At 36.2% G+C, this 26,586-nt stretch overlaps 1 protein-coding gene across 2 annotated transcripts in view; it reads right to left on the reverse strand.

The window, feature by feature from the left end:
* Positions 1 to 7,949: 7,949 nt before the first annotated feature.
* The window catches only part of LOC131149430 (embryo-specific protein ATS3A-like), a 32,086-nt gene continuing 13,449 nt past the window's right edge, over positions 7,950 to 26,586 (reverse strand). The window contains exons 1-2 of one of the 2 annotated variants that reach the window (XM_058099861.1): positions 8,814 to 8,973; positions 7,950 to 8,585 (exon numbers count right to left, since the gene is read on the reverse strand). In XM_058099861.1, the coding sequence (XP_057955844.1) occupies positions 8,106 to 8,585; positions 8,814 to 8,927 (594 nt within the window). In that variant the 5' untranslated portion in view covers positions 8,928 to 8,973 and the 3' untranslated portion in view covers positions 7,950 to 8,105. Of the gene's footprint in view, positions 8,586 to 8,813; positions 8,974 to 26,586 lie in introns of those variants that run through there. The other variant, XM_058099862.1, reaches the window with a different exon arrangement.

Consider the following 26,586-nt stretch of genomic DNA (forward strand, 5'->3'; position numbering starts at 1 on the left):
AGCATGAGATTTCGTGTGTACATATACTGTTAACATTTAAATACAATTGGCATTTTAAAATATGTATTACTCTATAAATCTGAAAATACATACTTTCATACTAACATGCTGCTGGCTCAATATAACCCTTTCTATAGTAAATATGTCCATATATGCCATGAAGATACAACCTAGTCTGTTGGACTAGCGTCGTCACGCCATCACATATACCTGTGACATGCTTCCCTCTATGACGGGTTGTGCGGCCTGAAGGCTGGACCTAACAAATAGTCGACCGATTAATGCTAAGTCAAATATAAAGTAGTATGATGGTGCCCACTTAATCTGTACCCAAAGGCCGCCTGAAGGCTGAGTCATCCGGATTTACTACATCCGATGGAGCCCCAGAATTTCTGCATCGGAGAGTACCTTATTCAGGTCACCAATCACCTTTCCCATCCATACTATATCTAAGACGTGTGGTTGCACCCTTACATACATATAGCTATGGTACTGCGCTCTTACCATGAGATCATCATAATACGGCTCTACTATCATATAAGGTAATTTACATCATAATAAAACTGAAACATAACTTATTTCATAAAACTATATACAATATAATTTGTACATAATTCTGTGAAAACATCTTCTAGATATTGACTCGGTAAAAACCAATGTATCGTAGCTACCACAACTGGCTCAGTAAAAATTGATATTTCATAAACTCAACATTTAGTCGTCATATCTCATCTCTTGGCATATAGCCATCATATCTCATATCTTGGCTAATAGTTGTTATATTTCAGTATTACACAAAACATGCTCATTTAATGCCAATTAAAAACTATACTCATGTCACACAATTTTCATTTGGTAACTTATAAATAAATCATCTGCTTGAGAAAGTAAATACTGTTGCTAAAACTGGGGTATGAATATCTCCAGGTTGTCATTTTACTGAATATAAATATATAGCTAAATACGGGGAAAATGGAGATAAGCAACCCTACCGTCTTTGGTTGATTTTAAAACAAGCCTATGGTTTGAAATAACAATCTTCCAACTGGTGAAAATGTTCAGAAAGTCCAATACTATACTTTAAAAATATCATACTTAAATTTAAACGGTTGATTTTGAAAATAAAGTCGGTTAACCGAACCCTAGGCCCAGAAACCCTAGAAAAGTTGTAACTGTTTATCTAAAAACCGGTTTAACATTTCATTTCGTTAAAACTCATAAACATAGCTGACATAATATAATCCCCTTACCTATTTCCTGAAAAACAACCCGAGACGCTAGAAAATCGAATCCTAGCTTTTTCCCTAGATCATGAATCCACTCTGCTAGACTTATAGAGATTCGCCCTCTGATTCTCATGGTAACTTTCGATCATCGATACGGACAACGAACGACGAGAAATCGTAGAGAGAGAGATGATGGGCGTGGGTTAGAGAGAGAGAGATATTTAATTTTCTTAATGAAGAAGCAAACCAAAATCCTATTTATAGCCCCCTTGACTCGATCATATTCGTTGTTGAAATGGCACCTTTGTCGACGAACCACAAAAGACCGTTCATTGATGAAGGAAGGGCTTCGTCGATGAACCCCAAACCTAATATTTTCGGACGTTCTGGATATCTTCATCGATGATGCTCTTAATTTCAGTGACTAATTACATAAGGGCTTTCGTCAACGAGAACATAGACCTCGTCAACAAAGCCTACTGAAATCCCCTTTTTCTTTTTCTTATTTAATTTCCTTATTTTCCTAGTTCGGTTCTCTATACCTGTAGCAATGTCCGATCATCAATTTGGGCAAGATTTGAGGGGGAAAATGAAGAGAAATAGATTGAGAGAAAGTGTCCTGCAACCTAGAGAGAGAGAATGAGAGAGGAAGGAAATTTTACCTTAAATTAACGAAGTCGCTTATTTATATTAGTGGCTACCAGATGAAACCGTCAACGATTTGACTTTTTAACCAAACCATTTTACCATTTCACCTCAATCGCTCCTCAGTTACTCAAAATCATCGACGATTTTCTAAGCTTGCCCAAAATAGTTAACGGTTTGGCCTATGCCAAACCAAATTTCCTCTTTTCTTATTTATTTTTATTCTTATAATTTTCTAAGTCTCTACATCAAATTTATTTTTCAAAAAATGAACCCATACCTTTCGGGTTGAGTCATCAATGAAAGTAATGCAATACCTTGAACCTCCAAGGGATGCAACCAGAGAAGGCCCCCACAAATTAGTGTGCACTAATTCCAATTTTCTAGCCTTCAGTGTCCTTTCAGTTTTCAAGAAGCTCACCCTTTTCCGCTTTCCTAAGATGTAGCTTTCACACAAGTCAAAATCAACGGACTTCAATTCTGGTAGTTTTCTTTTTTATAGCAACATCTTCATTCCTTTCTCACTCATGTGACCAAGTCTGCAATGACGTAAGCTTATATCAGTACTTACTTCAGCAACTGCAATTGTTTCTCTTGGACTTGAGGTCATGTATAGAATACTAGACTCCTTTCCACAAGCCAATACTCTGGCTCCCTTTGTAACCTTCCAAGTGCCATCAGCAAACAACATTGCATGTGCTTCATCATTAAGTTGTCCGACAGAAATTAGATTCCTTCTCATGTCAAGAATATGTCGTACCTTCTCTAGTAACCAAATAGACCCATCGGACAACAACATCTAGATGTTTCCCATACTCACGACATCCAAGGTTGTAAAATCAGCCAAATACACCTTACCAAAATCACCAGCAACATAGTTCTATATGATTTCTTGGTGTGGAGTGGAATGAAACGAAGCTTCAGAGTTCAAAACCCAATCATCAAGTGAGCTTTCTACTGCAAGAAGTAATGCATCATGTACCTCTTCTATTACAGCATTAGTAGAATCTTCCTCATTCTTCTTCGTAAGACTTTTGCATTGCCTCCTAAAGTGACTCGTTTTCCCACATTTCTAGCATTATCCTTTTTGGCCAAATCTAGATTTACTTCCATTCCGATTAGAATTTCTAGATTTTGATCTGCCCTTATTTGAATTTCAGTCATTACCTCTACATCTTGTCTTAAGGTTTAGGGCAGAACTAGATCCTGAGGTTTCACCTGCATCTCTTTTGCGAATCTACTTAGCCAGAATTAAATCTCACATGTCATTATACTTCAGTTTTTCTTTTTTTATAGAGTTGCTTATTGCCATCCTCATTGCCTCCTAACTATTTGGCAATGAAGCCAAAACAATTAGTGCATGTATCTCATCATCAAAATCAATTTCTATAGACGACAATTGATTTGTGATAGCATTAAACTCGTTTAGATGTTGTGCTAATGATGCATTCTCTACCATCTTCAAATTAATTAGTTTTTTCATCAGATGTACCTTATTGTTTGCTGACGGCTTTTCATACATACCATACAAAGCCTTCAACAGATCTGTTGTGGTCTTCTCCTTTACAACATTGTGTGCAACAAACCTAAATAGAGTTAATCTAACTCCCAATACTTGTCTGTCAAGGAGAGTCCATTCCTCGTCCATCATAGTCATAGGTTTTTCTCCTAGAAGAGACAAATGCAACTTCTTCCCATAGAGATAATCCTCGATTTGCATCCTCCAAAACCCAAAGCCTGTGTCATCGAACTTTTCTATTTCAGACGTCTTTCCTGCTTCCTCTGCCATTGCTCCCACTCGAACCTAACCCTAGGCTCTAATACTAGCTGTAGGGAATTAACGCAAAATTCTCAAATCCTGTGAGATAAAATAGAGAGAAACACACGCCAAAGAAAAATCAATCACACGCACAAGACAATACTTACGTGGTTCGGCATTTTTGCCTACATTCACAGAGTTATAAAGATTTCACTATTATCAGGAAGAAGAATACAGAGAGTACATCGTACAATATTTTTTCTAGCTCTCCCTCTCTCTCTAACTGTGACAGCCACACTTACCCTAATTACCATAACAGCAAATTAAGTCTTAGGATTAAAATCTCTCATTAAAGAAAAAAAAAATTACACAACATTAATTCAGGTCGGGTCATCATACGGATCAACACAACTAGGCTCTACAAAACCTAACAAAGCTAGCTATTGCTTACAATAATTTTTTGTCTTAATATTTATCAAGTGACAACACAGGTTTATATAAGAGTGCAATAAGATTATGTGAAATGAAATTGAATTTATGAATGACATTGGCACATGAAGCAACCGTACAACAGACTGGTTTAGCATCTACTGGTCTGAGTAACCTACTAACCTTCCAGCCGGGTTTCTCAGTTTTTTGTGGTACACATCCCCCCAAATCTCACTCTGTTCTGTGGACCAAACAAACCCTTAACATAAATTTTTTTTATAAAAAAAATGGCATAAATGTGTAACTTCATTTTCTAATTACCTGAATGACTGCATGCACGCTGCATAAAGTTTCCCCATTCAATCCTAAAACTGACTCTGATAGAACATATCAAAGTTATGACCATAATTGCTTCCATAAAGAACCAAATAAAACAGAGCCCGGCAAAAAAAATAGAGCAGACCCACGAAATCTTCATTTTCTACTTTAAACCAAAAGACCCAACAGCTCATGCCTGTCATTACCTTTACTCACCCACGACGATGGGCTGTCTTATAAGCAGCAGTAGTTAAAAATGAACAGATCAATTCACTGTGCTTGGCAACTGGAACAGAGATCAGCATGATCTCAGACCCTTTTGCATAGAAACTTCAAAATTCAAAACTGAGGGAGAGGAATTCGTACCATACACCTTTTAGAGTTCCCCTGTCAGGGAACACCAACTGGGTAAGTGTAATTGTGCAACAGTGTTCAACACAATGGGGAAACTAGTACAGGACAAAAAGATGATCCTTTCCCTTTATTTCAAAGTTAGCAACGTAATTAACTGCATATTTTACTCATTAATTTCTTGTTTGCCACTTTGCCTTTGGCAGTGAGTTTAACTTTCCGGTTGTGTGTGGATGGCAGTGCTCAAGAACTGTGGGATCAGAAGGGTGTTGTACTGGTCTGGCTTTGTGAACCGGAGATTTCAAACTTGTTGGGTTGAACATCGCTCAAGGAACTGACTTTGATGGCTGCGTGAGAAGCAGGGGAGCTGTGGGAGCGACTCTGTGTAGTGTCTGTGGAGAACATGAAATTACAGTTCTTTGTTTTTCCTGTGTTAGTCAAACAAGTAAAGCACTTATGAATATAAAGAAGAAGTTACAGATGGGATTTGGAGGGGTCCGTCAAGGACAGAGCTCTGGTGTGATGCATCTGCTGAGCCCTTGCTTTGTGCTTAAAACAGAGTGGTGGCTCTTTGGATATAGTTTACTTCTAGTGTGTTGGGTTTTATTTTAATGTTTGTGTTGGTTTTTTAGCTGGGTAAATTTGCTGTTATTTCTTTATAGGTCCTCAAAGTTGGACAGCAAATGAGATGAGCTGAGCTGAATTTTATTGTACCAAGACTTATTTATTAAAACTTTTTAATCAAGTTTGAGAGCCAAACTCAAATCATACTTAAATGTATTTTATCAAGTATGTTCATTTATGAAAATGAAGGGGCTAATGAGTCCTTTTCGAGCACTGACGAATGACTTTATTTTTAATTTTTTTTTTAAAACCTTTCATAGTGAGAGGGAGATGCTCTTAGGGTTACGTTAAACAAGAAGTTAAAAGTCGGGCTTTTGCTAATAGCGCATTGTCATTTCTTTGTTCATACCAAGCTAGCCTAATGACATTGACCCTATTACTAAATTCAGGTTATGAAATTTGGGTTTAACAAATCTATGTCAAATAATTGATACATTTATGCTAAATAAACCTATTACAATCCGAGACAAACTCATAAATGGTTATCTAGATTTTTTTCCCCTCATTTGTGAGCTCTAATTGCTCATCCTCAATAAAAGTCATTATTTGACTACAACCTATTAGGGGAGTCATTATTCAATTATGAGAAAGGACACAACGATGAAAGTCCACTCATCATTGTTCATATTCTATGTGTCCTCGTCCGCAAGAACACATGCTTGAACATTTGAACCCAATTTGAACTCTCCCACTTGAGTGGAAATCATTATTATTATTATTATTATTATTATTATTATTATTTTAGTAGCAAACTCAATTGTCCAACATTGTTCAAGTAAGTACATGTCTTGCAAAGGGCATGAAACCATAAGAGTCCACTCATCATTACTCCTATTCTATGTGTCTTCATTGGTAGGATCACATGCATGAATATTTGAGCTCAATTCAAACTCTCCCACTTTAGCAGAAACCATTTCCCTTGTGGGAGCAAACCCAATAATTCTCTAACAGTTATTTAAGTGAGTCATATATTTGTGTTTTACGTGTCTTGGATTGCATTTCACATGCCTCCAAACTAATTCTATTTCCCACATCCTGACCCTATTCAGATTCATCTAACATATCCTTAAACAAACCCAACCAAGTCTTTAATCCATGGGTTGAAATGAGCCAAATCCATTATGTTTAGTCTAGCTTGTTATCAAGGGAGCCTAAAAATCGAGCTTAGGAATCACTCCTATATGTACTTAAGGGCGTTAGGATTAAGTGAGTCTTTATGGACATACTTGATAAACATGCGTGAGCATCAACTTGACCTAAAAGTTTAACCTTATGAGTCTTGGATTCAACCATATATATAAACACCCAGCTTCCATTCTATTTTTTCAAAGTTGGAAAAACAAATTTTCTTGTTTTTTGTTTTTTTGTAAAAAAGGGTGGCACCCCCATTTATTTATTAATAAACCCTTACTTTTGGCGGAGGAATACCGTTGTTACAATACAATCAAAGGGAGAAATAAAAGACAAAACTTTAAAAGTCTCCCAAATACAATACCAACATCCAGCCAAAACAGGATTACAAGTCCAATCAAAACAAAACAAAACAAGGACCTACAAACAAATATCACGTAACAAAACAAACAAAAGATAAATAACATAAAACATAAACCAAAACCAATAGGGAATTAGCTAAACATACCTCATATAAGTCGTACTCATCTTCTCCAATTTATACAACTCATTGATAACTCTAGGAAGTTGACTACTATTTGTAAACAAATTATTCCTCCCCCTAGCACCTTGACGAGCTTAGGCATCTGACACTTTATTTCCTTCTCTATACTAATGTTTTATCGAAAAGAGTACTCCCTCCAATAAACCAATTAGCTGCTCCCAAAAATCTCATAAATACCACAAGGAGCACATACTTGATCTGATCCAATTTACAACAATATTCGAATCACATTCAATATCAATATTAGTATGATCAAAATGTTTGCAAATCTTTATTCTCTCTAACACAACTCTCAATTCAGTTTCATTATTTGAACAAGAACCAAAATATTTTGAAAAACCAAACACAAAAGAACCCGTATTTGTATGTGAAAATTCTCAACAAAAGAGCTACTAAGAGTTGTATACTTGTGTTTATGTAATTTGGTTTAAAAAAAGAATTTATACCCAAAAATTGGATAAATTACGCCTCAAGTTTCTCTAATTTTAATTCAATTTGAAGTTCTCATTATAAAAATTTGCTCTTTAAAGTTAAATATTCAAGCGATTACACATCTATATTTAGAAATCTCATTAAAATTAAAATTAAAACTTATTTGGTTATGTTATAATTAAGAATTTTATTTAAAAAAGGGAAATGAATAAAAAAAATGAGAAGGAAATTGATATTTTTTTTGTGTCAAATGGAATTAAAAATTTGTTTTAATGATGTATAAAATCAAATTTTTGTTTAATGATTGTTATGTTTTGATTTTCCTTTTTACTTCTTTTGATAATCAAAAATAAAAAATTAATTCCTTTTTTTTTTCCTCTTAAATATTTTCAAGTTAAAGACAAAAGAGATCACACTCACAATTAAAGCTCAAGGAAGAGACTTATTGTGTAATTTATTAGAAAAGAAAAAAAAAAAAAAAGAGCTAATGGAGATTGAATTTGGTTGCCTTTGAAATTCAAAATAATACACAAAATGTCAATCACATTACTTTTAAAAACATAAATAAAAATAGAAAAATGGTGAAACATAGGTGTAACGAAGACGTAACAATAAACCCTATAAACCCATTCATAGCCCAACACCCCTACGGCTCCAATGTCCTAACCGGCCTTTTCACAAACACCTTGCGCTCGTGCTTGACCCCAAAGGGCGTGACCTCCCTGTCGCACATATCCAAACCGTGCCAGGCGTTCCGGGGCAGGTACCGGCGAATGTAGAAGTAATTCGAGCTCAGGTGATTGCCCGCAGCCGCCCGCACCTGTGCAAACCCGGGCCGCCAGTCGTCGGTTCCGACGAGCTTCAGGTAGAGGTAGCAGACGGGGGACTCCACGCACCCGCCGCTCACTTGGAACTCGTCCACCGAGCATGCCCGGAAGGGCTTCACCGGGGCGCCGTCGAGCTCTGCCGGGAAAAATGGATCCACCTGCGTCACGCGCTTGGAGTTCAGGTGGTGCACCACGACGTCGTTGGACTTGGCGTCCCCAAACCTCAGGCTCACGTGGTTGGAGGTCTCGGCGCCCGCCGCGCACGTCGTCTCGATTGTGATTGTGTAGTTGCAGATTGCCTGCAATGTGATCATGGGTAACTAATTAGACAACATGCATCCTTCGCCCCATGCATGTAATAATTTCATAAGAGAAGTATTAACCTTTGAAATGCCAATTGGAAACGAGAAATTATTAGGTATACTGAATTGAATCTAATAAATTCATAAGATAAGTATTAGGCATTCTGAACATGAGCTACAATCTATGCATGTCATTGGTTTGGTTTAGGTTAATGCATTAGTTACCTTCTTATCTGGGTTGGGAGTTGCAGCTGTTGCGAGTGCAAAAACTAGTGAGCTTGAGGCAAGAAAAAGCAGAGAGAATGCAAAGATTAATGCTCTGTAATTCTCCATTCCCATTGTTGTTTTGAGCTCGATTGAATCGATAACGAGGCCTAAAATCAGAATGGAATTTCAGCGCGCAATATATAGAGTTGGGAACATTACGCATGCATGATTTCATTCGTTACTTCATGGGCATAAAAGTGCAAGTTCCCTCAAAGTTCACTCATACTCGAATCAGTTAACTTTTTTAATCAAGGGCTAATTAATTATCTCTTGTTTAAGGCAAAGTATAACCTAAATCCTTCATCTTCATCGTTTACATATTGCTTGATTCCATCCCTGTAATTTATTATTACCCACTTTGTGTTGAGAATTTGTATGTCTTCTAGCTTTTGTTTGTGTTTTTGTTGCATAAAAAGGTATAGGAAAAAGGGCAAGCTGATTTTGATGATCATGATCAAGCGTGCATCATTCTCTTTGTTTTTCTAAATTTTGATTCACAATATATAGGTCCTCGTACAGTGGTTTTGCATTTGGAATTAATTAAATTAATAAGGATTGCTTGGAAAAGTTTTCAATTCACAATGATTTTAAAATATAAATTGATTTTACTCGCCTTGTACTTAATGGTTTGGAATCAATCTTAAAAGGCAAAATTAATCTTGGAAGAAAGTTAATTGAATTGTTGAACTAGAAACTTACATTTTAGGGTCGGGATACTTCCAAACCAAGCAATGCTCCAAAAGCATAAGTCATATATGTTTTATTATTTGGCATTATGTACTCCCAATTTCGTTCCACATTAGTCCTTAATTTAAGTCTGTATAGAACTTTAAATTTGAGTTGTGAGAAAAAAAAATAAAAAATTAAGTTCTCCTAGAGAACCAATGTGGCACTCTTTTGTGAGACCTACTTGCCTAATAAATTCATGTCAAATAATAAGTCTACCTAAATACATGTGGGCTCCTACGAGTAGAGCTCACATGCCATATATTACTTGGCGTGATTTTATTAGATAGATAGATTTGACAAAAGGATCAAGTTGGTCTTTTAGGAGAACCTAATTTATGCCAACGAAAAGATTGCACTTGATATCCTTTTCAAAAATTCAAAAAAAAAAAAAGTAAAAATAGAAACATAAATATAATTACATGCAATGTAAGTTATATTGAAGTATTATATTCAATTGAAGCACATTTGTCTATAGCCTCCAGTCAAGGAGGAGTTTGCATATGGTTTAGTTCAACCTTGCAATGTAAAAAAAAAAAAGAAACATTTCATAAAAACAAGTCCTCATGTTTTTTTTACTTAAATGTGTTATCTCAAGGGTAGCTTAAGTGGTAAACTTAAAACTCTCTTAGTTGAATGGTTAGGATTTGAGTCTTGGGGAAACGATTTTGCATTTAAAACAATATCTTGGTATTTAAATAGAGAAGGGAAGAGAGGAGAGTATCTCGGTAGATTAATCAAGTGTCTAAATGGTCTTGGACACCATCATTTCATAAAAACAAAAAAGTCTTGTCTCACATAGGTGGAGTAAGCTCCAACTTTGGTATAGTTATCCTTAACCCTCCGTAATCAATGTTGAATCATTAGCATCCTTCTACACACCATCAGTTACCTCCCATTATTTGAATATTTTATTAAAGCGCATAAGGTTTTGAAGTCTCTTCCCTTTTCAAACTAAAAGCCCTTGATTTGGTGGTTTTATGTTTTGCAAAAAAACTTAGACCATGGGGTACCAACTAGCTTGTGCCCTAGGTGAATAAAATGCATATACATGTTAGATCTATGGGCTCCACTCTCTATAGGGTGTTACAAAAGATAGCAAAAACCTCCTTCTAAAACTCAAATTCCGACCACCTTAAAACTACTACTACAATTCTTCTTACTCTCCTTAGTTTGCTTCTTTAATGAGAGAAACCTCCAACTTTAACATGTCATTTTGCAAACTGTATGTGCTAAAACATGAAATTTCGCTTGCTTGTTGTACTTAAAGGGAATGGAAAAATAAGGAGACAGTGAGGTGTGTGAGGCTCAAGGACCTAATATGTTTATATATTTCATTGGCTTAAGGTACAAGCTAGCTTGTATCCTTGGGCCTTGGGGTCCTTAAGTTTTTAATTTTTCTCTATATTTTGAGATTTTTAGAGGGAATAAAAGAGAATGAAAAACCTTCCAATCTTCTTCCCCACTTAAAAGAAGCAAAAGGTATAATCATTGAAAAGGGTGTATTCCCAAGGGGGGGGGGGGGTGAATTGTGATTTTAAAAGTTCATTTTACCTTCTTTAATTAATTCTTTCTCAACCTCTTTTAAGTTCAGCAACCACACATGCAAAGGTGTTTTACAATTACAAATTCAACAGAAAATTTATTTAGTTAAAACCTTTATGAATGAATATACCAAGTTAAATATGCCTTTCGAAAATTTAATTCAATCCAACCAAAATAGCCAAAACACAATCCACAAAATAGAATGAAATAAGCAATGCTTCAAAGTTTTAGCACTTGAGTAATTCAAATTAGAGTTTAGGTATGTAGTTGATAAAATTCCAAAAAAAAGGATGGCACCTCCATTTATTTATTAATATACCCTCACTTTTGGCAAAGGAATACCATAGTTACAAGACAAACAATGAGAGCTTACATATAGAAAGAAAAAAAAAATAAAAAATTAAGGCCTCCCAAAAACAACACCAACATCCAACCAAAACAGGACTACAAGTCCAAACAAATCTAAACAAGGAGTAAAAAGCTATCGTGACGACTACGGTGGGACTTCCAGTCCTCGTGACGACGGCGAATCAGTGCCGTTCGGGGTTTTGCAGAGGAGACTCAGACGGCAGTTTGTGTCATCTTCTGTGATTTGCAGAGGAAAAGCTCTCGCGACGACGGTGTTGAGTTTCGGGAAGTGAGGGATCCGTTTCGGGGATTTGCAGAGGAGGTGGTCTGTGGCGTTTCCGGGACTTGCAGAGGAGAGTTTCTCGCGATGAAGGGGCGAGAGGACAGCGAGTTTGGGAACTCTAGATCTCGCGACGAAGGCGGAGGGATCCCCAGCCCTCGGGACGACGATGACTCGGTGCTGTTTAAGGTTTCGCAGAGCAGATTCAGAGGGCGATCTGTGCCATTTCCAGGATTTGTAGACTGCCTCTCTCTCGCTCCACATCCTCAGCCTCCTCCTATTTGTGAGCGTTTCGCCAGAGAGAAGAGTCACCAGCTGCAACCACGGTTGCTCACTTCGTCACCTACCGGGTTTCCTGGACTTTGAATTCGGCAAGCCATTCTTCTACCGGTACTCTGAAACATCCTTAATCAAGTATGTCTCTCTTCAATTTTCGTTGAAGGAAGAGGTCTATAGTCTAGGATTCGATGGCGGTGCCTGCCGGCCCTTCAGAGGATCCTCCACCAGTGGGGTCTCTTTCAAAAGGTGGTTCAGGAACTTTGTCGTATGCCCATGTAGTTTCAGGTTCTCATGCTGTTAAACCGTTGTCTTCCTCTTTCAAACTTGCCATGAGATATCCAGTTGATGTTGATGGAGATATTGGTTTAATATTCTCGGAGGCTGAGATGAACAAAGTGGCGGAAGATTTTAGGTTTGCACTGGTTTTGAAATTTTTGTGATCTAGACCATCCATTGATGTTATTTGTTTGAATATCATAAAGTCGTGGGGCCTTTCAGAGATCCCTTTTGTTAGTTTCATGGATGATTTTCACATACTGGTTCAGATGAAGAATGAACAAGATTTTCTTCATGGATGGTCTCGTGAAGGAAGGATTTTGGCTGGATTTCCGTTTCGTCTTTTTTGATGGACAAAGGACTTCAACCTAAAGCAGGAACCATCCTTGGCCCCTCAATGGTTATTTCTCCCTAGTCTTCCAATGCACATGTACAGACCTGATTGCTTACAAATTCTAGCCACGAGGTTTGGTCGATACTTGGGAACTGATAATGCTACGCTTAATCGAACTAGGGCTACAGGTGTGAGAATGTGCGTGGAGGTGGATTTATTCCCGATTGTTGTTTCTGCAAATCAGAAAATTTGTCAGGAAGTGAGATACGAAAAGCAAGGTTTTTATTGTGAGAAATGTCATAGACAGGGGCATTCAAAGGTGGTATGCCGAGGGGGTGAAAGGAAACAAAAAAATGGGGATGGAGGTAAGGATACGAAATATGGTAGACAAGTAAATCGACAAGAAGTTTGGCGTGTGAAGAAATTGGATAAAGGGAACGAAGTTCAGAGAGAATTGATAGGTCCATGCATTATTGAAGAAACTGTAGAGGGGGCTTAGGCTCAAGAGGGTGCAACGACATCACAAATTTTGCCAGTGGTTAAGACAGTACCGCAACGTGAGATGGAAGAGGGGGAGTTTGTTCCTGAAGATCCGAGGCCTGAAGTGGAGGCTTTGCAGCAAAATATAAATCAATATGAGATTGTGTAGAAGGAGGAGAGTGTTGAACCAGTCTTGGGTGCTCCTGACGCTGATATTCTGAGAGTGGAAGATGGCATAGTAGTGCGTGATCAGTTGATGACGTCTAATAATTTGATTACAGAAATTTTGGAACAAGAGTGTACCTTCATGGCCAGGTGTGTCCCACATAATTGTGAATCGAATGGGGAGGTGGAGACAAATAATTTAGAAAAACTCCCTTTGGAAAAAGGCTTTTGTTCGGATGATGATTTACATGTTCCGTTTGTTAAGTTGAAGGATATTAATGGGCAAGGTGAGAAGAAGTCTCAAAGGGTTATTACTCGTCCAAAGAAACTTGATTTATGATTAATACAATTCTAGTGTGGAACGTGCGGGGTTTAGGCACGTCGAAAAATCATTTACATAAGTTAATGAGGAATTTTTCGCCTTCTATTTTGGTTCTTTCAGAGTCATTTTCTGATAAAATTCTGATGTCACAATGGGCTAATTTTCTAAATTTTCCGAATTTTTGTGCGAATGCTTCAGTAGGGGGTAAAATTTGGATATTTTGGGAAGAGGAAGTCCACTTTGAGTTACAACATATGTCCGATCAAGCTATTTCGGGTATTTTTAGTTCTGTGGACCAGATTTTCTTGGCTTCTTTTGTTTATGCTAAATGTCGTCAAACAGATCGCCGAGAACTTTGGAATGATTTAGAGTTTGTAAAGAGGGATGATTTCCCTTGGTTAGTGGAGGGAGATTTTAATATTATCCGTTCAGATTCGGAACGTATTGGTGGTCATATGAGGCCGTTATTGGCTATGGAGGAATTTAACAATTGCTTGGACAACTATGGTCTTATGGATTTGGTTGGTACTGGCAACAACATGTCTTGGTGTAATGGTCAAAGTGGTAATTCTCGGAGTTGGGCAAAACTGGATAGGGTGCTCTATAATTCGAATCTTCTCCAAGTTTTTCCAAATATTTATTTTGAGTATGGAAAGAGGAGGACTTCATATCATAACCCATTGATTATTCGATTTCATAGAAATCTGTATCGGTATGGTCCTTCTCCCTTCAAGTATCAGAATATGTGGAGCATGCACCAGTCTTTGAAGTTTTGCATGGAGGAAGCCTGGAGGGAGGAGTCTCATGGTTCAGGTTTAGTTAAACTTGCTGGTAAATTGAAACATACAAAAGTTGCAATTCGAAATTGGAACAAACAGGTTTTTGGACATGTACAACAGAACATTAAAAAATTGGAGGAAAGTATGGAGGCTCTAGAGGCTCAACTTCAAGAAGGGTATTCGCTTGAATTGGAGGAAGATTTTTTCCTTACTAAACTCTAGCTGGAAGCATGGGAAAAGAGGGAGGAGATTCGTATTTCTCAGCTAGAAAAAAAAAAAAGAAATGGTTGGAGGCGGGGGATAATAATACAAAGTTCTTTCATGCTTTTGTGAACCAAAGGAGGAAGAAGACTATGATTCATTCATTGAAACTTCCAAATGGAGAAGTGTTGGATTCTATGGAAGCTGTTCATGAGGGTGTAGTAAGGTATTTTCAAACGTTCTTAACAGGTGTAGGACACAATCGAACAGCTAACCTTGTTGATATAATATCTCCTATGGTTTCTGAAGAGGAGAATATTGATTTGTGTCGTGAACCGTCTGAGGTGGAGATAAGGGATGCTATTCTTTCTATCCCGAGAAATAGTAGCCCAGTTCCGAATGGTTTTGGCTCTGCTTTTTTCCAAGATTGCTAGGATATTGTAAAATAAGACGTGATCGATGCAGCTAGAGATTTTTTTGCTGGGTCCCCTTTTCCTAGATTTTATTCTACATCTTACATTGTTCTAATCCCAAAAGTTCAGAATCCTCAGAGTTTTGACAAGTTTAGGCCTATTAGTCTTTGTAGTGTTATCCACAAAATTTTTTCAAAAATTATTGTTGCAAGGATGACAGGTTTATTGTCTACTTTGATTTCTCCGGAACAGGGAGCTTTCTTTCCTAGTAGAAGTATATTTGAAAATATTTCTTTGGCTCAAGAAATGGTTCATTTTCTACATAAGAAGTCTAATGGTGGAAATGTAATGATCAAAGTGGACATGGCTAAGGCATATGATAGATTCGATTGGGATTTTTTAAACTTGGTTCTGGAAAGCTTTGATTTCTCTCGAAGATTCTGTGGTTTAGTGGCGGAATGTGTTTCCTCTCCTAGGTTCTCCATTATGATGAATGGCACTTATAAAGGGTTCTTTAAACCTTCTCGAGGGCTTCGCCAAGGAGATCCTTTATCTCCTTATCTTTTTATTATTTTACAGGAAGTTCTCTCTCGACTTCTAAAGAAAAATTTTATGGAGAATAAGATAGGGGCTTACTATCATCCTCGTGGGGTGCCTTTGGTATCTCACCTTCTCTATGCGGATGACATTCTTATTTTTGCTAATGGCAAGAGAAGTTCCATTCGAATGCTTATTAAGACTTTGAAGAAGTATGAGGATTGGTCTGGTCAATTGATAAATAAAGAAAAGTCAAGTATTTTTTTGTCAAAGAGAATTACTTTTGCTCGGAAGAGATCTCTGTTAAGGACGACTGGCTTTGCGGAAGGAGGTTTTCCTGCTACATATTTATGTGTTCCTTGGGTATCGGGTCGGCTTACGGCCCGTATTTTAGAGCCCCTAATTGATAAATTGAGGAAAAAAATAGCGGGTTGGAAATTTAAGCTTTTATCTCAAGGAGGCCGCCTAATTTTAATTAAGCATGTATTATCATCAATGGCGGTTCATCAATTCGAGGTATTGGACATTCCTACTAATGTCTTCAAAAAGATAAATTCTATGTTATCAAATTTTTTTTGGAGTGGAGTAAATGATAAAAGGAAAAGGAATTGGTGTTCCTAGTCTAATATTTGTAAGCCTGTTTGTGAGGGTGGTTTGGGTGTTAGAGATTTGGAGGAGGTAAAAAAATCATTGTATATGAAGTTTGTGTGGAGATTGTTAACTATGGATAATCTGTGGACTCAATTCTTTAAAGCCAAGTATTTGTATAAGAAACACCACTTAAGACAAATGAAACTAGAGAAAGGAACCAGATTTTGGAGATCGATTGTTCGTGTGATTCCTGAAGTTTTAGAGCATGTCCGTGTTCGAATTAAAGAAGGGTCGTCTTCTTTCTGGTTTGATCGTTGGTTAGCCTTCGGACCCCTTTGTGCTAAGGTTCAAGAAATCAGTAACCATAAGCTTCGAACTCGAGATTGTTGGGATAGAGATGTGTGGAATGTTGATTTATTAGTGGAACTGTTAGGTGAAGATCAGGCTAAGGAAGTAATGAACTCTACTATTTCTTGCAAGGAGGGTCCTGATACAGTAATATGGGAACCTTCAACAGATGGAAAATTCACCACGGCAAGTGCTTGGGAAATTATAAGGGAGCATAAAGAGGAATTCTCAGTTGCAAAATGGATCTAGCATCCTATGTTGCCAAAAAGGATGTCAATTTGTATGTGGAAGTCTTGGTTCGCTTGTCTTCTGGTTGATACTCGTATTAAAGAAGTAGGTGTCCAGATGGCCTCTCGATGTGATTGTTGTTCAAATGCCAAGATTGAATCTCTAGACCATGTGTTTTGCACTGGATCTTTTGCTCAGGAGGTATGGAAAAAAGCAGCAATGGCGTTGGGTGTTAGTTGTATGACAACAAGTACTTGGAAAGGCAAAGTTAATGTCTGGTTTAGTTGTGCAAGACGAGCCTCACAATTAGGCATTTTGATAGGTCTTATACCTAGTCTCATCATTGGGAGACTCTGGACTCGTCGATGTAGAGCTAGGATGGAATCAATTCATGATTCGGTGAGAACTGTGTGGCTTGATATTAAATATTGGCTGAGATCCATTTCAGACAAGTTAAATAAATGTGCACCTGCTTCTTGCACGGATATTGTAGTCCTTCATGCTTTGGATATTCAAGTAAGAAATGTTGGGATTCGTGTTCCTCATGTAGTCAGATGGTGTAAACCTGGGATAGGTTGGGTTAAACTGAATGTGGATGGGAGTTGTAAAGGTAACCCAGGGAATTGTGGTGGTGGAGGCATGATAAGAGAGGAAAAAGGTTTATTTAAAGCAGCTTTTTCCTCATTATTGGCTTGTGGAACAAATAACATGGCTGAATTGAAGGCAATTATTTTAGGGATTAACCTGTGCAAAGATCTCAGATTTGATCAAGTGGAGATTGCATGTGACTCTGCTTTGTTGGTTCAGTGGATAAATTCTGGGAAGTACTCGATTTCAAACTTATAGGATTTGTGGGAAGAACTTATGTTAGCATTAAGAGGCATACAGTTCAAAGTGGAACATGTTTACAAGGAGGCGAATAAAAGTGCAGATTTCTTTGCCAAACAAGGTGAATCTAGTATTTCTCAATCATATAGTTGCCAAGATGATCTTCCTCAGTAAGTCAGGGGAATGATTCGATTGGACTTGTTGGGTTTTCCTTCTTTGTGCTCATGATGTTTTGTGTTAATTCACTTTTAGTGGTTTAGTTTCTTAGTTTTTTTAGTTGCTGGTGTTTGGTTTTTTGGTTTGGTTTATGTTGGTTAAGTTAGTTTTAGGGTCTTGGAATTTTGTTTTTATTGTCCTAAAGTCTCAAAATTATAACCACGGTTTTCTTCTGCCATAAGTGAGGGGTTTTCTAATAAAGTTTAGGAGGTGCTGCCCTCTTTTTCCAAAAAAAAAAAAAAAATCTAAACAAGGACCTACTAACCAATAAAACACCCCACGCATCAAATCAAACAAAAGAAAAAAAAAACATATATCAATACCAAAAGGAAACCAGCTAAACACTCTTCCAAAACTCAGATTTTAAATAAACTTTCAATTAAAGAGCCTTGGGTGTTAACTAATCAACGTACTCCCTTATGATTTCCGTAATTTATACTAATCAACCAACGTACTCGCTTTTTGGTTTCCGAAATCCCAAAGTCAAATTAATCTTCGATTTATTTAATATCCAATCTACATAATTATTATGAATAGAAAATTAATGAAAGTAGGGAAGAGAGTGAGACGCAAGTTTTACAAAATTCGGCAATACCTGCCTACATCCTCGCCTTAGGCAAACACACCCAAGGATTCCACTAAACCACTCCTTTACAGGTAGGAGCAACCTTACACACTCCTTTGCAGGCAAGAGCAGCCTTACAATCTCTCCTTCAATAGGTTAGAGTTCGTCTCTTCAAATGATAATCCCATGCTTGGTCCAACAATGATTCAAAGAACTAAAACCATCTACAAAACAAGAACAAATTTCAGTGTACAAAGACACTCTCAACAAGAGCTGATTAGTACAACAATTAAATACTACAATATACTTCAATTCAAAATAACAATTGAAAGAATTTGAAGCCTTTAGAAGTATATCATTGTGAGCTTTCTTTCTAGATTGAAAGAATTCAGAGTAGGCTCAGAATTGTGAGAGAGTTTCACAGCAAAACTCAGTAAGGAAATTCAGAGATTGATTGCACAAAAGAGCTTTGAGAGTTTTGAGAGCAAGAGAGCTTTGAATGTTTTATTTGCTTGGTGTTATTGAATCATTAGCCTTGGGGGGGGGTATTTATAGATGTTTAAACAAGAGTTCTTTGTGTTCCCCAAGTAACTTGGAGTGTTTCCCAAGTTTTCATAATGTTTAGAATTCAAAAAATCAAATTTAGAAAGTTCCCATTATGTTTAAAATTTGAAATCTCGAAGAGTTAGTTGATTGGAAATAAAGAGTTAGTGGCCTGGATCCATTAAAACACAAAAAATTTCAAAGGCAAAAGGAGTCAGTCGACTGTGTCGTGATGAGTCAATCGCCTGGGACCTCTCAAGTTGTTTCAAAATCAGTTCATTTATTTGTCAGTCCCCTAGATTGACTTTGTCAGTCGTCTGGAAAGACCAAAATTCTGATTTTTCATTTTGTTTCCAAATTATTTTTGCTCTTTTGCTTTCCCCAAAATAATTAAAGACTTTAGAAGAATATTTTCTAGGGTTTTTTCAACATGGTCTCTAAGTCAATAAGTTTCCTAATGAGCTTCAAATCCAATCAAATCATCATTTGAATGAAGTACTTACGTAGAGGCTCTCTTAAGACTTTAAATCAGTTCTAAGATTGGAGTCTTCATGCTTGTCATTTGCTTAGTCTATCTTGTCCTTAAGCTTCAATTCTCTAAGCTTTCATCAAGTCTTCTTTGGTATTCATGCTCTTATGTTCTTTAAGCTTTCATATTCCTTTTTAATGTAGTCATGCAATGAGTTTCGTATTTACTTGAAATGGATCTTGAAAACTTGATTCTTGAAGTATCATTACTTACAACAAAACATGTTAAATGACCTTTAATTTGTTATTATCAAAACAATATTAGTAAACCATGTTAGGCCAACAATGTCCCCCTTTTTGATGATGAAAAATAAGGAGCAAAAGTGAGTGAATCTTGATAAGGTTCCCCCTTACAATAAGCATATTTTTAACAATGTTTTGAAAGTACAATAATCATTCAATAATATTAACTTCAGTTTTACAATAATCATTCAATAGTATCATACAATAATCATATTTTTAATTTTGTGCAATATATCAATTTTGCTCAATCCTTCTCCCCCTTTTGACGTCAATCAAAAAGAGAAAATAAATAGCAATCAAAGTCCAAGGTAGACACAAATTGATACACACAAATAGATATTCATAGAGAATCATAGGTGTACATAGTGTCATTAGCAACAAAGATACATATCAAAAACAATAAACTGAAATACAATCTAAAACATAAACAAACTGAATACATATATCGATACACAACAAAAACAACTTATAGAGCACTGAAATACATAGCATAACAAAAACATCGAGCATTTAGCAGCAGCTGCATCATCATCTCCAGCACTTTCACCATCTCCTTCATCTTTCTCTTCCTCAAATTCCTCATCTGATGCATCATCACTGGGATAATGTGAGGAATTAGTCTGATATTGTTCTAAACAGCTAAGTCTTTGATCAATAGAGGAAATACTAGATTGAAGGGAGGAATGACTTTCCTTAAAATATTGAAGTCCTAAGTAGACATCACTACTAAAAGTAGTGAACTAATGATGGAATGGCATGAACCATGAAGGAGCATCAATCTGTGGTTCAGGCTGCTATTCAGGAGGTGGAGCTTGCTCAAGAGCTGGCCTAGGTGGTCTTCTTCCTCTCAGAAACCAACCTTGCTTATGTTTCTCATAGCCCATCTATTTTAGAGTTGTGGAGTTGAACAGATCATACCGAGTTCTCTTTATGAACAACTCATTCAGACTAATGATGCTAAGATGAGAAAACAAGATATTGAGGATACCTCCATATGGAAGAGTAACCTGACATGCTTCCAACCTTGTCCACATCCATTTCAAAATCAAACTAGACAAGTCAAGTTTCTTCCCTTTCAAAAGGCTACACATGATAAAGCAATCCATATATGACATGTAATTGTGTGATCCAAGCTGGGGTGTGATATTGAATGTTATGATTTTCTGAAGAATCTGTTCCTAAAGGTTCAACTATGTGTACTTGAGAGAAGTTCTGAATTGTTCAAGTGCTTTGACCATAATCAAAGTTAAAAAATCCTCGGGGGTGAATTCTTGATCCATGATCCAAGTACGTGAAAATGCAGGACACTCAAAATTGCATTGGTTAATATGAAGAATGGGGGGCCAAGGTTTGAGGAGTTAATGAAATTTTGTGCCCTTTTACTTCGGTAGTAAGTACCGTTTGATTTTGAGTCATGTTGGCATAGAAAATCTTAACAAGATTAAGATATAGGCCCTTTGTTTGTCAATGATCTTACCAAGTAAAGGATCAGTTGCTTGAAGATGAATACGATATCTTTGCTTGGCATGAGAAGTTACAAGCCATTGATCAAGATTGTAAAAACCCCAAAAAGGAATATAGAAGATTAGTGGAATGATTTTAAAATAATAATAATAATAATAATAATAATAATAATAATAATAATTAATTAATTAATTAATCGGATTTAAAAAAAAAAGAAAAAAATATAAGAAAAAAAATAATTAAATAAAATTTATTTTTATTTTTATTAATAAAATATATTATTATTATTATTATTATTATTATTATTATTAACCTACCTAAAGCTTCAAAGAAGCTTCAGGTAGAATCTTGAAATTGGCAAGCCACCCCCCTCCTTATCTTCTTCTTCTTCTTCTTCTTCTTTCTTTTATTTTCTTTTCTTTATTCTCCTCTTGCGCCAGCCTCTGAACACACACTCTCTCCCTCTCCTCTCATTCTCTCTCTCCCTCTCTCCTCGATTTCGTGACGAATTTTCGCCCGATCGAAAATCGGAAGATACCACTGGACTCCATTCTCTGCTGCCGTCATTTCTACCGGAGCGGATCAGTGGTAGGAGCGGCGTAAGCGTATTCGCTTGGGTAAGCCATTTTCCCCCTTTTCTTCAATTTCTTGCAAATTATAAGCCTAATTGACGAACGGACACCACCATGAAAATCTAGGGATGATTCTCTACAAGTCTAGCGGGACGAAATTCTCGTGGGGGTATTGGGCCAAAACCCTAAATTTGAGGTGTGGGGGTTATTAAGGGGCTTATTTTAATTAATTAACATTAATTTAGAAATGCTAAAATATTGAGCATCTGGGGCTGAAATAAGATTTCTGGAATTTAGGGCCCGGGTGAGCGTCGCGAGTGTAATTTTGGGACCTACAAGCAAAATTCAAAAAATTAAGTGGGGGTGTTAAATAATAGTTTAGATATTAATTTGAGGTATATTGAGCCTAGGGAAGGTTAAATGAGTATTATTTTGGAGAAATAGATTAATTAATTTAGGGAAAATGCAAATTGCAGGAGTTGAATTTCGGGCGTCAAGGGTGTAGGATTTGGGATTCTAGCGAGACTCTCAGTAAGCCAGGTAAGGGGAATAAATTATAACAGTATTTTTATGAAAATTATGGGTTGAGAAATATGTGAAAATTGCGTATGTTATTTTACCTAAAATTTATTATGATATAAATATCAAATGAAATTTGTGTGGCATGTGATTTATATTAAGAAATGTTTAAATTGATTTAGATGATTTACCCTGTGAAATATGTGATACTGAAATGTGTTTTAATATGAGAACTGAAATGTGGGAAAATGATGAAAGTGAAATGTGTAAGAAATGTATTTTCTAAGAAAATGAAGAAAGGTGAAATATGGAAACGTGTTTTGAGAAATATTGAGTAATTATGAAATAAGATATGTATATGATAGTATAAGATAGGATGAATTATGAACTGAGAAAATATCATTTAAATGATGAAATGTGTTGAGAATACTAATATTGAAATGTGAATATGTGAAATGAAAATATTGTAATGTTAATTCTGCAATATGAAAATGAGAAATGTAGAAATACGTGAAATATGAATGATAAAATGCCAATACTATATAATGATTGCAGATATGTGGTGGTAAACCCTGTTGGATGGTTATGATATTGAGCATGATACCGTTGCGAGTGGTGTTAGTGCAACCACACGGACTCTTGGAGCGTGTGGCGTGATAGTCGACTGTGCCATTGTGTAGGGTTGTTGGCCCCCCTGAGTCCAGATCAGGGTTATTGGCCGGTCAGTCGTACTACAGACGCGATATGTGATATGATATTTGATCTAACTGGGTCGGCCAACTGCAGTTAGATCCAGCCTTCAGGCCGCACAACCTTGACCATAGGGGGAAGCATGGCATGTATAGAAAGATCCTTAGGGTGGCCATGAGTTACAGACGCGATGTTGGTATTTGATAACGAGGATACTCATAAGCTGGAAAGTAAAGTGGAAGTGAAAAGTGAAAGAATGATAAAATTGGCTAAAATGAGAAATGAAAGAAAGAATGGAAATTGAGAAATAATGAATGATAAAATTTGAGAAATGGAATCGCATGAGTTAATAATATAAATAATTAAAGTGAAATGAAACTCTCAGCCTGAGGGCTTACTGAATAAGGTGAGTGCCCTGATAGGTATCAGATGTGGCAATACTCGGCTGCATAACGTGTTAGGGTAGAGGGAAGCTATCTGTATGAGTGGGTAATCTTCCTTATTCTTAGGAACTTCGCGGATAATTATGTGTTGGATATCATTGAATTTGATAAAAGGTTTTAAAGCTTATAAAAGCTTGTGTTGTATATCTATATGATTATGAGAATGTGTATATCAATGTATTCTCTCAAATGAAATGGTGATTTGAAAAGTAAAGTATATTATAATTGTACTCATATGGCCATGCACTGTAAATAATTTATTCCTTATTACTGAGATGTGTCTCACCCAAATTATCTAAATTTTTCAGGGGACAGAGATAAGTCAGGTGGTAGAGCTCCATGATCATAGGGAGCTGGGACCCTGATATACAGGATGAGTTTGGACTAAGGAGGTGTGATTCCTTAGGGTTGTATTGTTTTTGGATATGAGATAGTATTGTGTATATGTGTATATGGATACTCTGGGTATTGTATTCTGACTTATATGTGTATATTGTCTTCCGCTATTAGGTTGTATAATGAAATAACTTTTTACCCGATACCTAATGCGGGTCGGGTCGTATGAATGATAGAAGGATTGTTGACGTGGCCGATATATGGATTTATAAAGTGATTATTTATTTATTATTGATATTGAAAAAAAAAATTTGTACGAAAATCGGGGCGTGACAGAGGTTATCATCTTCTTGTCTGGAGGTAGAACCTCGATTTGCGGCTCATTTGGTTCGTGGCATATTGATGAACGAATTATGGCAAAAACCCTAGAAATTCAAAGAAGAAGATGTGGGAAGATGATTTCCACTCGTTTGAAGGAAGGATTTTGGATTTAGAAGCAAGGGGAGTGGAAGAAAATGGTTTCGGGGTGAGTAGAGGAGCAAAGTCCAGTTGACTGGAAAGTAAGAAATTAGGGTTTTGTGCTCAAAATTTTGTAAACCCTAATGATCCAGTTAACTGGATCGTCGAAGTAAGTCGCCTGACTGACAAAAAAATTGAATTACAGCAACACAGAGGCTTGTCACTCGACTGAGAATGTTGACTCAGTTGCCTAGCTTCCTAAAAATCTCAATTTTTTCTTCTTTTATCTTCTTGTATTCTTTCTAAACCACTACCCTATTATGTAATAAACCAAGTTCTCTTCTTATTGATATAAATATTTCTTTTGGAAGGGATTTTATGAAGATGTCCGTCCATTGGTCGTTTGTATTTATGAATTCAAGCAATATATCTTCTTTTTGTACGTGATCTTTTAGAAAATGATGTCTTATGTCTATGTGTTTAGTTCTTGAGTGTGATTTTGGATTTTTAGAAATTTTTATAGCAATTATATTATCACACTTAATTGGTATCGCTGAGTACTCTAAATTAAAGTCTTTTAATTGTTGTTTCATGTAGAAAGTTTGTGCATAGCAACTACTCGCTGCCACATACTCAGCTTCAGCAGCCGATAAGGTTACGAAGTTTTGTTTCTTAGAGAACCAAGATACTAGGGATCATCCTAGATAGTGACAAGTACCACTTGTACTTTTTCTATCAATTTTACTTCCTGCGTAATCAGAATCCGAATAACTAATCATTTCGAATCTAGTGTCCTTAAGATACCAAAGGCCTAAATCAATTGTACCTATTAAGTACCTTAGAATTCTTTTCACAACTATTTGATGAGACTCTTTAGGGGCTAATTGAAACCGTGCACACATGCATACGCTAAACATTATGTCCAGTCTACTAGTTGTCAAGTATAACAAACTTCCTATCATACCTCGATAATATTTCATATCTACTGGTTTTCCTTTTTCATCCTTATCAAGACTTATAGAGGTACTTATGGGAGTTCCTATAGGCTTGCTACCTTCCATGTCAAATTTCTTAAACATGTCTTTTATATATTTGGATTGATTTATAAAAGTTCTATTCTTGGCTTATTTAATTTGTAGTCCTAGGAAGTAGTTCAATTCTCCCGTCATGCTCATTTCAAATTCTTCTTGCATACACTTAGCAAATTCTTTACATAAATTATTATTTGTTGCAGCAAATATGATATCGTCCATATTGATTTGGATAATTAGCAAGACTTCCTTCTTAGTTTTGATTAATAAGGTGCAATCTACCTTTCCTCTAGAAAACCCTTTTTTTCTAGTAAGAATCCACTTAATCTGTCATACCAAGCCCTAGGGGCTTGTTTCAATCCATACAAATCCTTAGTTAACTTAAACACATAATTAGTATTTTGAATATCCCCAAAGCCCATAGATTGTGCTACATATACCTCTTCATTTATAAAACCATTTAGGAATGCACTCTTCACATCCATTTGATAAAGTTTGAATTCTTTGTAAGATGCACATGCTAATAGCATTCTTATGACTTCCATTCTAGTTACGAGAGCAAATGTCTCATCATAGTCTATTCCTTCTTCTTGGTTACATCCTTGAGCCACAAGTCTAGCTTTATTTCTTACCGAAATTCCATTTTCATCCTTTTTATTCCTCAATACCCACTTAGTTCCAATAATTGAATGATTATCCAGTTTAGAAACTAATTTCCATACTTTATTTCTTTCAAATTGATTTAATTCTTCTTGCATAGCCACTATCCATGAATCATCATTTAGAACTTCTTCACCGTTCTTAGGTTCATCTTGAGATAAGAATACATAATGATTACATAGATTTTTCAATGAAGATCTAGTAGTTACACCTCATGATGGATCTCCTATGATTTGATCTTTGGGATGATTTCTTACATATTTCCCTTCTTTGGGTAATTCAGAATTTTCTGTAGCATCATCATTTGAAGTTAATTCATTTTTCTCTTCTTTTACTTCTATAATTTCTAAGTCTTCTGGTTTTTGATTAGTTTGAACTTCTTCAACATTTATTGTTTTATTAAATTGATTTTCCTCATCAAATGTTACATGAATTGATTCCATAATTGTAAGAGTTCTTTTATTATAGATTCTAAAAGCTTTAATTTTTAGTGCATATCCTAAGAATATTCCTTCATCGGTTTTTGCATCAAATTTACCTAAATCATATTTATCATTTAATTGAAAACATTTGCATCCAAAAATATGAAAGTAAGATATGTTAGGTCTTCTACCTTTCCATAGTTCATAGAGAGTTTTATTTAAATTTGATCTTATTGATACTTTATTTATCACATAGCATATGGTATTTACTGCCTCAGCCCAAAAATACTTTGGTAGCTTATGTTCATTGAGCATTGTTCTTGCTATTTCTTGAAGAGTTCTATTCTTTCTTTCAACAAC

The sequence above is a fragment of the Malania oleifera genome, chromosome 2 (genome assembly GCF_029873635.1).
Source record: "Malania oleifera isolate guangnan ecotype guangnan chromosome 2, ASM2987363v1, whole genome shotgun sequence".
NCBI lineage: Eukaryota > Viridiplantae > Streptophyta > Magnoliopsida > Santalales > Ximeniaceae > Malania > Malania oleifera.